This window comes from Meriones unguiculatus, chromosome 2 (assembly GCF_030254825.1).
Source record: "Meriones unguiculatus strain TT.TT164.6M chromosome 2, Bangor_MerUng_6.1, whole genome shotgun sequence".
NCBI classification, from domain to species: Eukaryota; Metazoa; Chordata; class Mammalia; order Rodentia; family Muridae; genus Meriones; species Meriones unguiculatus.
The window spans coordinates 94,651,989-94,667,484 of record NC_083350.1 but is presented as its reverse complement, the minus strand read 5'-3'; the positions used below and the strand labels follow the sequence as shown (position 1 = coordinate 94,667,484).

General features: G+C 40.4%; 1 protein-coding gene across 9 annotated transcripts in view; it reads left to right on the top strand.

Moving 5' to 3' along the window:
• The window catches only part of Hcfc2 (host cell factor C2), a 43,779-nt gene that overhangs the window by 10,337 nt on the left and 17,946 nt on the right, over nt 1-15,496 (top strand). For 8 of the 9 annotated variants that reach the window (XR_009589968.1, XR_009589967.1, XM_060377840.1 and 5 more), the window contains exons 5-9: nt 378-462; nt 2,136-2,242; nt 2,349-2,537; nt 13,075-13,242; nt 13,766-13,818. Coding sequence is in view for 7 of the 9 variants with exons in the window: in XM_060377840.1 (XP_060233823.1) it covers nt 378-462; nt 2,136-2,242; nt 2,349-2,537; nt 13,075-13,242; nt 13,766-13,818 (602 nt within the window). In the remaining 2 variants the exon portion in view is untranslated. The remainder of the gene's footprint in view (nt 1-377; nt 463-2,135; nt 2,243-2,348; nt 2,538-13,074; nt 13,243-13,765; nt 13,819-15,496) is intronic. The other variant, XM_021640946.2, reaches the window with a different exon arrangement.

The following is a 15,496-nucleotide window of genomic DNA, read 5'->3' as shown; positions in this document are numbered from 1 at the left end:
CACAACATTGCTAACCAGCGGGAAACTTCAGGGTAGCTTTGTCTGAAGGGATTCCAGAAGTCACTGGAAATATGCTTCCCATCTTTGTCTGTCTTATTTAAAATGTAAAACTCAGAAATAATATTTGTAACTCAAAGTTAATGATGCTGAAAACACACCTCTTCTGTATAAATGTTAAGTTCAAATGAAAATAGATTTCTGATTGGCAGTTTTTGTGGTGTGGAAATGTTTAAGATGAAATTCAGGTAACTGATTTGCAGTATTTTAGCTTTATTTTGATAAGTACTTCTTTTGTTCTGTTTTTAAGAGTATAAAGTGAGATGAGATGATTCACTATTATTAGATCAAGGTCCTGATTTGCTTATTTTTATTTCTAGAAACTATGTTATGGTCCAAACCAGAAACTAAAGGGACAGTACCACTTCCACGAAGCCTTCACACAGCCAGTGTTATAGGAAACAAGTACGGCTTTCTTTTGTTTGCTTTTTTATTGTTATGTTTACCAACTTGAACTTTGAAAGATTCAGACAAAGAAAAGTCAAGATGCTGCTTTCTCAGATTACCTGACTTAACAGTGACTCCCTGCGCTGATCACAGCTGAAGTCTGTGGGAGCTGAACGCCTCGACACCGTTTTCTTTTAGTACTATCTCTGATACTTATTTAGCTTCACATGCCTTTCCTGACCATGGAGAGGACCTAAGTGTCAGCAGGTACTGCCGAGCTGCCTTGTCGTTTGTCTGGTTAGATTCCCAGCATCTGCATGGTGGCTCACATCCACCAGTGACTCCAGTTCCTAGCTTCCTTAGGCACACCTGCAATGCATATGCACACTTGCAGGCAAAGCACCCCCACACACAAAATAAAATATATCTTAAAACATTTTTAAAAGAATTGTTTTTCTCATTGGCAGCATGAACGTGGGAGAGCGGGGCCTAAGTGGAAGGGCGACTAAAATCTCATGCAGTAGCCACTCTGTTCAGAGCACAGACAGCTTGTACTATGAGGTTAAGAAGAATCACATGAGCAAGGTGTTCAACCACAAGGACAAGCCACATGTGGCAAGAACATGTTTTTCCATACAGGCATATGAATAACAACAGCCGAAGTAAACTCCTATCTGCTACACCTGGGAGGAGCATGAAAACACATTCCAAGAACAGTTCTGTGTTTTGAAGAAACGAGGTCACAAGACTCTTGCTTTCTTGGAGTTTTCTCACAAGCACTCAGAATTCTCACACAAGAACCTTTGGGTGCTGGGGAAAAGTTTAAAGTTATTTATGTATCCGTTTTAACAGTGCTAGAGTTTGAACTGAGCATCTTACACATATCTTGTAAGTGTCCTACTACAGAGCTACACCACCAAACTTTTTTTTTATTTGAAGACCAAGTGTCACTTACTTGCCTAGGCAGCCCTCAAACTTGTGATCTTCTTGCTTCAGCCTCCTTGTAAGCCTGCACCATCGGGCTTGTTCAGGCATGATTTTACCACAGCCTCCCATGCAGTTGGGACTATAGGCATAGCCACACCAGGCTTAAAGTTGCTATGTTTAAGTAATAGCAGTGACCAAAGTTACCTGAAATTTCATCTTTTTGGGCCACTGTCTTAGTTACTTTTCTGTTGATATGATTAAAATACCCTGACAAAAGCAATTTAAGAAAGAGGGGTTAATTCTGCTCATAGTTTGAAATGATAGTCCACCATTTTGGGGAAGTCACTGCTTGCAGTCAGGAAGCACAGGTAGATGGATGCTTGTCTTACTGTATTACCTAGAGCACTGGTTTTCAATATTGTAGTTCAGACATTCTTCACTTCAACTTACTTGACAGTATAATTTTGATTTAGTAGTGCTTTATAAAATCGTCAACTTTTTTGTTGTTGTTGTGTGGCCTTAATTAAACTCGGGCTCAAATAAACCCCCTCTTTGCCTAGCTTCCTAAGTACCTGTTACTTCAGATGTCTACCACCCTTTTAAAATAATTTTCTTAGGTATATAATACTACCTTTACACTGTGGCGAGTGAGTAGTTCTAAAGTTTTAAGTCAACCAATAAATTTAAGTTCATTCTTAGTATTTCTGTCAAAAAGTAAACTTAAACCACTTACTGTAAGTTTTTGGTTTTCTTTTGTTGTCTAGGATGTACATTTTTGGTGGATGGATTCCACACAAGGGTGAAAGTACTGAGAATTCACCTCATGATTGTGAATGGAGATGTACCAGCTCATTTTCTTACCTAAATCTAGGTGAGTCTTTTGAAACTTACTCATTAACACGATGTCTGAAAAACTAATTTTTGTTACTTTGCTGCTTATAAGCAATAACAGAGTCATGGAAAGCCTTTCATTTTAGATACAGCAGAGTGGACTACTCTAGTGTCAGATTCTCAGGAGGATAAGAAAAACTCAAGGCCAAGACCAAGAGCTGGACACTGTGCTGTTGCAATTGGCACTCGTTTGTATTTTTGGAGTGGAAGAGATGGCTACAAAAAAGCACTTAATAGCCAAGTCTGCTGCAAGGATCTTTGGTATCTTGATACTGGTAGGTAAGAGTACTTAATTAAGTTCTACCCGTAGGAACTCAGTATCTGTTTTCAAAGACAAAGTGAATATAACTTCCTCTTTCTCTTACAATTAGAAATGAGTGGAAGAAATATATAACTACTCACCACTCTGAAGAGTATATTAATTCCTCTCTCCTTGAATGTAGGGTGGATTTAAAGATGCCTTCCCAGAGCATGGAAGGAGAAAACTGTTCTCACTCTACTGAGCAGACCTTACAAGCACCTAAAGAGATTAAGATTAATAACAACTAGTGACAAATTGTATTCCTATCACTTATACCCTGATAAAAACATGTAGCAAGAAATAAGCCGCCCCTTTTGGTACTTTCCGGTATCCTAAGTACATGGTAGAAAAATACCAGATAACCTCAGATTGAAGGACATTCTAGAGCATTTATAAATAGTTTCATCAAAAGTTTTAAGGTGGGGGCAAGCAGATGTCTTATCAGGTGATGCTACTCTCTGTCAGGCTCGGCAGCCTGGACTCTCTCCCCGGGGATAGATGGGAAGAGAGCCCTGACCCCCTTAAGTTGCCCTCCAACATGCCCATGTACTTGAGCACACATGCGCACACTCATACACACTACATAGGATTTAATTTTTTTAATTTTAAAGTGAATTAAAAAAATCTAGGAAAATTTAGAAATTGTCACAAGGGGCTGGAGAGATGGCTCAGTGGTTAAGAGCACTGACTGGTCTTCCAGAGGTCCTGTGTGGCAGCTCAAAACTGTCTGTAACTCCAGTTCCTTCACTCAGGCATACATGTGGGCAGAACGCCAATGCACATGAAATAATTTTAAAGAGAAATTGTCACAAATTGGAAGAGATTAAGGAGATAAGATTACCCAATCTAATGTGTTATGCTACATTGGGTCTTGAGATAAAAAAAGATAGTAATTGAAAAACTGATTAAATCTGGGACCTTGAAGCTTAGTTAATAGTGTTACATTTATTTGTTTACTTATTTTGGGCAATGCATTTTAGCACTGAGATGCAGTCCCAATTGAAACTAATAAACAAATGTGTTAACATTAGGGGAAGATGAGGAAAAGGCATCCAGCAACTCTGGCTTATCTTTGCAAGTTTTCTATACATCCAAAATTACCAGGGCCAGCAAGATGGCTTCAGTGGATAAAGGCATTTGCTGCTAAACCCTCACAGCTTGAGTTGGATACCTAGAGCCCATGTGACAGAAGGAAAGAACTGAGTCCTGTAAGTTGTCCTCTGACCTCCACACCTGCACAGCAGCATAGTCAAGAGAGCTCCTGTGCTCACAAATACACATGCTCCAGTACACTTGTACATACCTACACACACACTCATTCTCTCTCTGTGTCTCTCTCTCTTCCACTTTGCTCCCTCTCTCACACACATACATACTCTCTCACACACACATTCTTCACATTCTTTCTCTGACTCTCACAGACACACTCAGAATGAATAAATAAATAAACGTGACATTATCACAAAAGCCAGGAGTAATGACATATATTTCTAATCCTGGTAGTTTACCCAGCTGAAAAGAAGATTGCAAGTTTTAGACCAGCCTAAGTTATCTAGTCAGACTTTCATCAAACAAATAAATAATTAAAGTCACTACAAAATGAAGTTTGTTTTTTAAAAAGATATATTAGAACACTAATACTTTGTTATGGAACTTAGGTCCATTTTCTTTTAAAGAATTTAAATTTAGTTATTGAGGGGAGGTCAGAGAACAACTTGAGCAAGTCAGTTCAGACTATGAGGATGGGAGGTTAGAGTCTTTCCATCTTGCCAATCAAAAGTATTGCAGTGATGCCTCAACCCAGGGCTTGCTACGTTGTTTTCCTCAGAGATGGTTGAACAGGGGGCCTTACACATGCCATTCAGCCTACCACTAAGCTAGCTATATCTACTTATTTTCAATAAATAATCATTGACAGCTCTGTAATATGAAATGCTTGTAACACAGCAGTGAACAAGATTCAAGGCATCCCTGCTCTCAAAGAACTTACGTTCTGAGAGGGTGTAAGGGCAGGTGATGAAAAACAGGAATCAAACAAGTGAGCAAAGTTTACTTTCGATGTGTGTGTGAGAAAAGAAGGAAGTGTGTGCTTCAGGAAGGGTGGCCTTTTGATGAAAAGATGTATGGGGTGGTGAAAGGAGCCCCTTGTATTAAAACACTCAGGAGGCCACTGCATATTTGGGAATAATTTTTTTTAAAATTTGAACCAAGTTAAGCAAATAAAAGAAAAGAGGCAGATCACATACAAAGTGTTTAAAATGCTTTTTGTGGGCCGGAGAGCTGGCTGGGTTCTTAAGAGCACCTGCTGTTCTTCTAGAGGACCTGAGTTTAGTTCCCAGGTCCCGAATCAGACAACTTACTGTTATCTGGGGCTCCAGATGTAGGGGATCTGACACCTTTCACCTCCAAAGGCACCTGTACTCATTGTGAGCACTCGTGTGCACACACACGCATGCACACAGAAATACACATACAATTGAAAAGAAGAATCTATTTAAACAGTTCACTGAGATTTTTATACATTTATTTACTTATTTATTTATTATGTACACAATGTTCTGCATGTGGCCTGCGTACCAGTAGAGGACACCAGACCTCATTATAGGTAGCTGTGAGCCACCATGTGGTTGCTGGGAATTGAACTTAGGACCTTTGAAAAAGCAGCCAAGTGCTCCTAACCTCTCAGCCATCTCTCCAGCCCCTATACATTTTTGAATTTTAGATTTTTGTTTGTTTGTTTTTGTTTTTCGAGACAGTGTTTCTCTGTGTAGCCCTGCCTGTCCCACACTCACTTTGTAGACCAGGTTGGCCTTGAACTTGGGGAGATCTGCCAGCCTTTGCCTTTAAATTGAGATTTACTAACCAATTATCTTAGTTAGGGTTTCTTTCACTGTGATAAAACACCATGACTAAAGCAACTTGGGGAGGAAAGGATTTATTTGGCTTATGCTTCTAAATCATTGTTCATCATTGAAGAAAGTCAGGGGAGAAACTCAAAAAGGGCGAGAACCTAAAGGGCAAGAGCTGAGCAGAGGCCTGAAGGAGTGATGCTTGCTGGCTGGCTCCTCGATGGCTTGCTCAGCCTGCTTTATTTATATTTTAAAAATCCTTTATGATTTACTGTCTGTAAATGTTTTCTTTTTAATTAATTTATTTTTTATTAATTACAATTTATTCAATTTCTATCCCAGCTGTAGCCCCCTCCCTTGTGCCCTGCCAATCCAGCCCTCCCTCCCTCTTCTTTTCCCATGCCCCTCCCCCATACCACTGATAGGCGAGGTCCTTCCATATGACCCTAGCCTATCAGATCTCATCAGGATTGCCTGCATTGTCTTTCTCTATGGCCTGGTAAGGCTGCTCCCCCACCTCCCAGGGGGAGGTGATCAAAGAGCCAGCCACTGAGTTCATGTCAGAGACAGTGCCTGTTCCCCTTACTAGGGAATCCACTTGGACACTGGACTGGCTACATCTGAGCAAGGAGTTCTAGTTTATCTCCATGCAGTCCTTGGTTGGAGTATCAGTCTCAGAAAAGACCCCAATGCCCAAATATTTCAGATCTGTTGTTCTCCTGGTGGAGCTCCTGTCCCCTTCAGGTATTTATAGCTCCCCCTTCTTTCATAAGATTCCCTGAACTCTGACCAAAGTTTGCTTAAGAGTCTCAGCATCTGCTTTGATAACCCTGCTGGGTAAAGTCCTTCAGAGGCCCTCTGTAGTAGGCTCCTATCCTGTTCCCTGTTTTCTCCGTCTTCCGATGTCCATCCCATTTGCTTTTCTGAATGAGGATTGAACATCTTACCCAGGGTCCTCCTTCTTGATTAGATTCTTGGGGTGTACAGATTTTAGTATATTTATCTTATATTAATTGCTAATATCCACTTATAAGTGAGTATATATTATGTGTGTCTTTCTGCTTCTGGGATACCTTACTTAGGATGATCTTTTCTAGTTCCCACCATTTGCCTGCAAATTTCATGATTTTCTTGTTTTTAATTGCTGAGTAGTATTCCATTCTATAAATGTACCACAATTTCTGTATCCATTCCTCAGTTGAGGGACATCTGGGTTGTTTCCAGATTCTGGCTATTACAAATAAAGCTGCTATGAACATGGTTGAGCAAATGTCCTTGTTGTATACTTGAGCACCTTTTGGATATATGCCTAGGAGTGGTATAGCTAGATCTTGAGGAAGCGCTATTCCTAATTGTCTGAGAAAGCACCAGATTGATTTCCAAAATGGTTATACAAGTTCACATTCCCACATCCTCCCAATTGAGGAGGGTTCCCCTTTCTCCACATCCTCTCTAGCATGTGTTGTCACTTGAGTTTTTTATCTTAGCCATTCTGATGGGTGTAAGGTAAAATCTCAGGGTCATTTTGATTTGTATCTCCCTGATGACTAAGGATGTTGAGCATCTCTTTAAGTGTTTCTCTGTCATTCAGTATTCCCCTATTGAGAATTCTCTGTTTAGCTCTGTATCCCATTTTTAAATTGGATTACTTGATTTGTTGCTTTTTAACTTCTTGAGTTCTTTCTATATTCAGGATATTAGCCCTCTGTCAGATAGAGGGTTGGTGAAGATACTTTCCCAGTCTGTAGGCTGTTGTTCTGTTCTGACAACAGTGTCCTTTGCTTTACAGAAGCTTTTCAGCTTCATGAGGTCCCATTTATTGATTGTTGCTCTTAGAGCCTGTGCTGTTGGTGTTCTGTTCAGGAAGTTGTCTCCTATGCCAATGAGTTCATGACTCTTCCCCACTTTTTTTCTAACGGGTTTAGTGTGTCTGGTTTTATGTTGAGGTCTTTGATCCACTTGGACTTTAGTTTTGTGCAGGGTGATAAATATGGATCTATTTGCATTTTTCTACATGTGGACATCCAGTTAGACCAGCACCATTTGTTGAAGATGCTGTTTTTTTTCCATTGTATGGTTTTGGCTTCTTTGTCAAAAATCAAGTATCCGTAGGCATGTGGGTTTATTTCTGGGTCTTCTATTCGATTCCATTGATCCACCATTGTGTTTCTATTCAGCCTGCTTTTTTATGGAGCCTTGTACCACCAATCCATGGATGGCACTACCCAAAATGGGCTGGGCCCTCCCCTGTTAATCACTAAGTAAGAAATTGCTCTTACAGCTGGATTTTATGAGGGCATTTTCTAAGTTGAGGTTTGCTCCTTTTAGATGACTCTAGCTTGTGTCAAGTTGACATAAAACTAGCCAGTGCATGGATAATACAAAGATAAGCTTAAACATAAAAAATTATGAGAAAAAATAAGTATGTATAACTGTTTCTCTATGGAATATATCAATTTTTGTTTTCTACTTAAAAGATATGTACCTTTAAAGGGTTAAAAGAAACCACTGGATCTGTAATTCTTTTTTTATTAAAAAAAAGTCCACTGGATCTGTAATTTTTTTTTTTATTAAAGGCTTTGGACCCCACTATTCATTTAAAAGTAACTATATTGCCTGTAGTTTTTTGAGTAGGATTGAGGCCTCATAGTGTTTGCTTTGACTTTGGCGTGTTGATTGTTGTTGCGCGAGTTCAGCTCATATTTATACAGTTAGGATAGTGACGCCTCATGGGTGTAGCTCCTGACATTGCTGGGAGACATAGTTCCAAAGCAAACTCCCCGACCCCCTGGCTTTTATGATCTTCCTGTCTCCTCATCTGCAGTGTTCCCTGAGCCTTGGGTGCAGGAGTTGTCTAAAAGACTGATGAGAATGTGAGAAATAGTCCTCACCCAGGGGATAGAGCACACCAGTTTTTTGTGTTTTTGTTGTTATTGTTGATTTTTTTATCCAACACACAGAATGGTCAGCCCTGAAAATATATATACAAGTACCTTTTTACAGACCAAGCAGGTTATGGTTAGGAATATACACATATATACATATGACTATGTGCATGTAACACAATTCACAAGATACTTCTCTCTTTCTTCATCCTACACAGATTTCCATATGGTGATATGGAGGCTAGAGACCGAGTCCTGCAGGAGAGGCATGTGCTTGTCTTCCTGAGCCTTGCCTACTCATTCATAGTTTGCATTTTCATCTGTTTTGGAGGACTTTGGGGGAGGGGTTGGTTTTTTTAAGACAGGGTTTCTCTGTGTAGCCTTGCCTCTCCTGGAACTCGCTCTATAGAGTAGACTGGCCTCGAACTCAAAGATCTGCCTGCCCCTGCCTCTGAGTGCTAGGATTAAAGGCTTGCACAACTACAGCCCGCCTCTATTTTTTTTTCAAACTATAATTCTATTTTTCTTTGTGTGTGTGTACCATTTTTTCACTATTTATTCATTTATTGATGGACATTTAGTCTGATTCATTTCCTTGACATGATGAATAGAGCAGCCGTAGACATAACTGAGGAGAATGGCTGTAACAGAATGTGAAGTCCTTTTGGTAGATGCCCAGGAGTGATAGAGCTAGACGAGGTGGGAAGTCTATCTGTAGCCTTTTGAGACCCCCCCCATTTATGTCCATAATGGTAGTATCAGTTTACATTCTCACTAGTAGTGAGTAATTGTTTCTTCTTCCCACATCATCTTCAGTGTTTGTTGTTTTCTTGGTGAAAACCATTCTGACTGGGGTAAGACAGAATCTCAGGGAATCTCAGCATTTCCCTGATGGCTAAGGATGTTGAACATATTTTAAAATATTTATTAGTCATTTTATTTCCTCTCTTGAAAATTCTCTCTGCTCAGCCCATTTTTTAAATTTAGTTGCTTTCTTGTTATTAGTTTTTTGAGTTCTAGTATTTTCTAGATAGCAGTCCTTTACAGATGACTAAGACTTTCCCACTCTGTAGGTAACCTCCTTATTCAACACAAGCAGTTGATTTCCTGATAACTGCTTTATTTTCTGTGTGAGTGGAGTCGTATTTTAAAAATCTTTACCTATGTCTGTGACTTGAGGTATCTTCCCTACATTTTTCCAGGTTTCAGATTAGGTTTTTTTTTTTTTTTAAGATTTATTTATTTTATGTGTATTGGTGTTTTGTCTATGTGAGGGTGTCATATCTCCTAGAACTGGAGTTACAGACAGTTGTGAGCTGCCATGTGGGACCTGTGCATTGACCCATCTGGAAGAGCAGCCAATGCTCCTAACTGCTGAACCATTTTTGTAGCTCAACTTTTGGTTCTTTTTAGCGTGACTTTCCTACTCCTCCTGCCTCTAGAAGCATTTAGAATTTCTTATTTTTATTCTTGTAGTTTTTAAATTTTGTGATGCTTCTCAGTAACCCCCTTCTCCTTCTCTTTTCTCCTCTCCCTTTCCCCCAAGAAAAGGAAGTGCTCTCCCTTTCTATTACCCCTCGCCAATACATCAAGTCACATTAGGACTGAGCATATTCTCACCCCCTGAAGCCAGGCAAGGCAGCCCTGCCTGGGGGAAGTAATCCAAAAGCAGGCAATAGAATCCATGTTAGAAACAGCCCCCTCTCCCAATACACACACACACACACACACACACACACACACACACACACACACACACTTTCTCTCACATACACTCCCAGATAGCCCACATGAAGATCCAAGCTGCCCATCGGCCACATATGTGCAGGGTGCCTAGGTCCAGACCATGCATGCTTCTTAGTTGATATCTCAGTCTCTGTAAGCCCCCATGGGTCTGGGTTGTCTCTATTGGTCTTCTTGTGAGGTTCCTGTCCCCTAGAAGTCCTTCCATCTTTCCCCTAACACTTCCACAGGACCTCCAGAACTCTGCCCCATCCTTTAGCTATTAGTCCCAGCATCAGTCTTGATGATCTGCCTTGGCTGGAGCCTCCCAGATGCTAGTCCTGTCTGCAAGCACAGCAGAGCATCATTAATAGTGTCAGAGGCTGGCTCTCCACTGCAGGGTTAGTCTCAGGTTGGGGTGGTTATTAGGTGGACATTCTCTCAGTCTTTGTTCCCTCTTTATTCCTGCACTTCTTATAGGCAGAGTAATTTTTGGATCAAAGATTTTTTTTTTTTTTTGATGAGTTGTTGTTTCCCTCCCTTCACTAGTCTTGCCTGGCTAGGAGGTGGTCACTTCAGTCACCATTCCCTCCACCCCCCACTTAGGGGTCTCAGCTAGAGTTGCATCCATGTCCTCCCAGGAGCCTCCCCTGTTGCAGGCCTCCAGCTTGACAAAGAGATGCCTCCCCCTCAGTTTCTCTTCTTGTTCCCAGTCCTCTCACCTGCACCTCACCCCCCACTCTCCCCATATCTGATCCGTATCTTTGTTTCCCTCTCCATTCCATCTCCTGCCCAGTTCCCTCTCTTCATCCACTTCTGCTGTCTATTCTATTTCCTCTTCTTAGTGACATTCTAGCACCCTCCCTTGGGCCCTCCTTGTTATTTAGCTTCTTTGGGTCTGTGGATTGAAGTATGTTTATATTGTACTATATGGCTAATGTTTGTTTATAAGTGCCATATGTGTTTTTCTGGGTCTGAGTTACCTCGCTCAGGATGATCTTTTCTAGTTCTATCCATTTGCCTGCAAATTTCATGATTTCTTTGTTTTTAATGGCAGAGTAGTATTCCATTATGTAAATGTACCACAGTTTCTGTATCCATTCTTCAGTTGGGGACATCTGGGTTGTTTCCAGTTTCTGACTATTACGAATAAAGCCACATGGTTGAGCAAATGTCCTTGTTGTATGGTGGAGCATCTTTTGGGTATATGCCCAGGAGTGGTAATAGCTGGCTCTTGAGGTAGAACTATTCCCAGTTTTCTGAGAAAGCACCAGGTTGATTTCCAGAGAGATTGGTTTGTTTTTCAAAGGTTTATTTTTATTATTTTGAATTATTTGTAGGTATGTCTGAATTTTAGTGTTTGCAAGTGAGTGCAGGTGCCTTGGAAGCCAGAGGCATCTGATCCCCCAGAGTGGGAGCTGCAGTGATTGTGACCCACCTGAGAAGTGTGCTGGGGAGCAAACTCAGGTTCTCTGGAAGAACAGCAGGTGTTTCTAGCCATCTCTTCAGCTCTTGAGATCTGGCTGTTTGGTTTGGTTTGGTTTGGTTTTTCAAGACAGAGTTTTCCTGTGTAGCCCTGGCCATCCTGGAAATCACTCTGTAGACCAGGCTGGCCTCGAACTCCCAGAGACCTGCCTGCCTCTGCCTTTTGAGTGCTGGGATTAAAGGAGTATGCCACCACCCACCGCTGGAGATCTATTTTTAATCTGTTGTGCTGAGTACTCAGTGGGCTCTTTGATGCTGGAAACTCAGATTGTTTAGTTTCTCAGAAATTTATTTCACAATTTACATTTTAAAAAATTCTCTCTATAACTTCTATCTTAATATGTGTTTTATTCCCTGAACTTTCCAAATGTTTACTTTTCTTTACTTTGAGAAATATAAATAGTTTGGATTATCAGTGGGATAATGGAGGACTTCATACGGAATTGAATGAACTAAGTATTCAAGGCCATATGGGTCTCCAAACTCACCTTGAAGCATGAAAGTAACCCTAGGCAAAATGCATTAACAAATGAGTCCTGCTGTGTTTCAGCAAACTTGTTTAGGAAACAAGCTTGCACTGGCTATGGCCTCTTGGCCATATGTTACTGATCGTTAGTAAAAAGATATATTTGAGGCTGGAGATGACTCAGCCATTAAGAGCACAGGCTGCTCTTGCAGAGGACCAGAGTGAATTCCCAACACCCACATGGTGCCTCACTAACGTCTGTAACTCAGTTCCAGAGGTCTAACACCTTCTGCTGGCCTCTGTGCACCAGACATGCTTGCAATGCAGATACACATGAAGGCCAACACCTATATATGTAAGATAATGATTAAAATATTTTAAATAAAGTAGATAATGGACTTGCTCTGGACGGCTGAGCCACAGGCTTGTAGACTGCAAATCCCAGAGATGGATTTTCTTAGCTGTGCAGAGCTTGGGCATCCTTCCTCTCAGTTGTGGAGCTCCAGAGAAGGCAGGACCAAAGCTACTATATTCATGATCTCAGATCTTAACAGCCTGTTACTTGTTGTGGAAATATGTAGCAATATTTTATACCAAGGTGATATGCTTTTGGTAATACTGATTTGTTAAAGGACTATTAAAATTTCAAAAAATATCCAAGTTATTTTTGCTAACAGCAGTATTTCTACCATGTGTGCTGTTGGTTGAAGATCAGTTCTTTAAGTTAAAAAAATAAAATTTCTAAAGGTAAAATAACAAAGCAGTAATTCACATAGTACTTTTTCACATCTCCTTAGGGTTTTAGATGAGATTAGTCATGTTCAGGATAGACCTTCAGCCTTTTATTTTTAAACATTCTTTTTTCATTCTGAATCTAATTACTCAAGTAGTTTGGTATTAGATTGTTTATTTATATAAGAAACTAAATACATCAGAGCTGAAAACTACTTTGATTTGACTGGATCTAAGCTTTGTTTAAGTATATTCAGTAAACAGGTGCAATGTTCATTGCTGGTGTTCTTTCAAAGCTCCTACACACCAAAACTGTTGGCAAATTATTGGTGCATTTGAAACTAAAGGCATTATGTGAATATTTTTCTTTAGAGAAACCTCCAGCACCATCACAAGTCCAGCTGATCAAAGCTACTACCAACTCTTTCCATGTCAAGTGGGATGAAGTGCCTACAGTTGAGGGCTATCTTTTGCAGTTGAATACTGACTTGCCATATCAAGCTGCATCGTCTGACTCTTCAGCAGCACCAGATATGCTAGGTAAAATATGTGTCATGCTTAGGAATGCATGCTTAGGAATTCTCATGTGCTTTGTAAACACTGCAGAAAATCCTGTGACTATGCTTGGCTCAGGAAAGTGCATGAATGTTAAGACGTCCTGGTACATAGCTGTAAGCCATCTCTCTTGAGTTTCAGTTCTGAACCCCGGCTCATCTCACTATCTGATATGGCAGAACATAGGACATAGAGTTCATTCTGGTGCACTATTAAAACTGATAGTACTTGAGTTCCAGGCATGTTTTTAATTAGTTTTCAGAAATATTTCACTGTTTGTGTCTTTTTTCCAAAAGTGTTTTGAACTGAACAGGCCCTTGGAAAGTAACTAAACTTATTACAGTCTTCAGGAAGGATTTTAGTAACTATTAAGTAAACTATTAAGAAAGCAGATACACTTGGATAAAGATGGTATTTTAATCTTTAACATGTACATTTAAAATATTTACAATGTATTTTATGGATGCTAATTAAGAGCATATCAGTGTGAACTTTCTCATCCCTACAGGAGGCAGGATGGACCCTCACAGACAAGGCAGTAATAGCATTCTTCATAACAGTGTAAGTGGAAGCATCTGTGATAAAAATGCATATTTATGGCTTTAGTCCCAGTTTTTATTGAATTTTTTTTGCATATAACTCTGAATAAGGGTCATTATTCCTCACTTCATGTGAGACTCATCTCTGAGATGTCCAGGCAGCCCTGTCCACAGGGCTGGGGATGGAGGCCAGTGTTAGGGTGCTTGCAGCATACAGAAACCCTGAATTTCTAGCACCACGTAAATAAAAGGAGAAAATTAGGTTCCACAGCCTTATGATGACAGAGCCTAAATTCAAAAGTCTAGTTGCATTGAAGATAGTCAGGCCTGGTGCATGCCTGTAATCCCAGCACTTGAGAGGTGGGCCAGAAGGTTCAGAAGGTCAGGACCAGCCTACGCTATATTGTTGAGTTCAGAGCCAACCTGAGCTACACAAAACCCGCTCTCAACCAAAAAACTCTTTTATATGTTTATATTGTGACATTCCTAGATGTCACACATGTGTTTGTTCTGAATCTATATAATAGGATTTAAGTACATTTTCATATTTTAATGTGTATTTCATTTACCAAAGAATAACAATAGCCAAACCGAACAATTTCTGTGAGTTTACTTGTTCTGTATGAAGTGACTGTGGTAAGTATTTGTATAAGCTAATGGCTGAGCTTACTGAAAATTCATTATTTTCATCTGGGAAACAGCTCCTGATAGCAGTGATCCTTTCCACAGGAAGGGATGAGGGATAGTTCTGTTCTGAGCATGACTGAGAGTCGATAGTATAAGAAATACTGTAGTTGCTCAGGAAGGAGAGACTACAAGTTTTGCTCATTCAGTTTGTGAGCAGCCTATTTTAATAGACTACATTTATATTTATACATGTGTCATGAATATTGCATGTTATGTGTGTCTGTGTATACCATGTTAGATAATAGAGTTGCCCCTTCCTGTTTTTGGATCTTGCTTAAAACAACTCCTTTAAACCATTCCAGCTTTCTTTTAATATCTAATTATGTCTTCCTAAATGAAGTTCTAGCTGGGTGTTGTAGCCCACCTTTAATCTCAGCATTCAGGAGGCAGAGGCAGGAGGATCTCTATGAGTTTGAGGACAGCCTGGTCTACAAAGTAAGTTCCAGAACAGCCAGGACTACATAATAAGACACTGTCTCAAAACACAAACAAAGCAGAATAGGTAAAACTCTTACTCCACCATGCCTTGACCTTCTAGCTTTTCATCACTCCCATTCAATGAGCAGATGAGGAAACTGGAGCGGTGGCGAGCGCTTGTGATCCCAGTACTAGGGGAGGCAGGAGCAGGGGCAGGGGAACTTTTAGAGCTCGCTGGCCAGCTAGACAAGCCTCTTTGGCAAATTCTAGGCCAGTGGGAAACTGAAAACACAAGGTGACAGCATTCCTTAGGAACTACAGCCAAGGTTTCTTCTGGTGTCCACACACATGTGCAGAGATGTTCACATGCATGAACACACTCACACATACAGAAAAAATAATGGAAGATTTGACGACATATCCCTCCTCGACTCTCCCCTCTTCTCCATCCTGGAAATATTTTTAGTTGAGTTGTACTTGATGTTTGTGTTACAATGACGACTTCTTTCCAGATGAGGCATGTGTGTGTTATTAATGTTGTTCCTTCATATACAACTTTGCTGCTCCCGCCATTAGCTGCCTCCCTTTTTCATTTC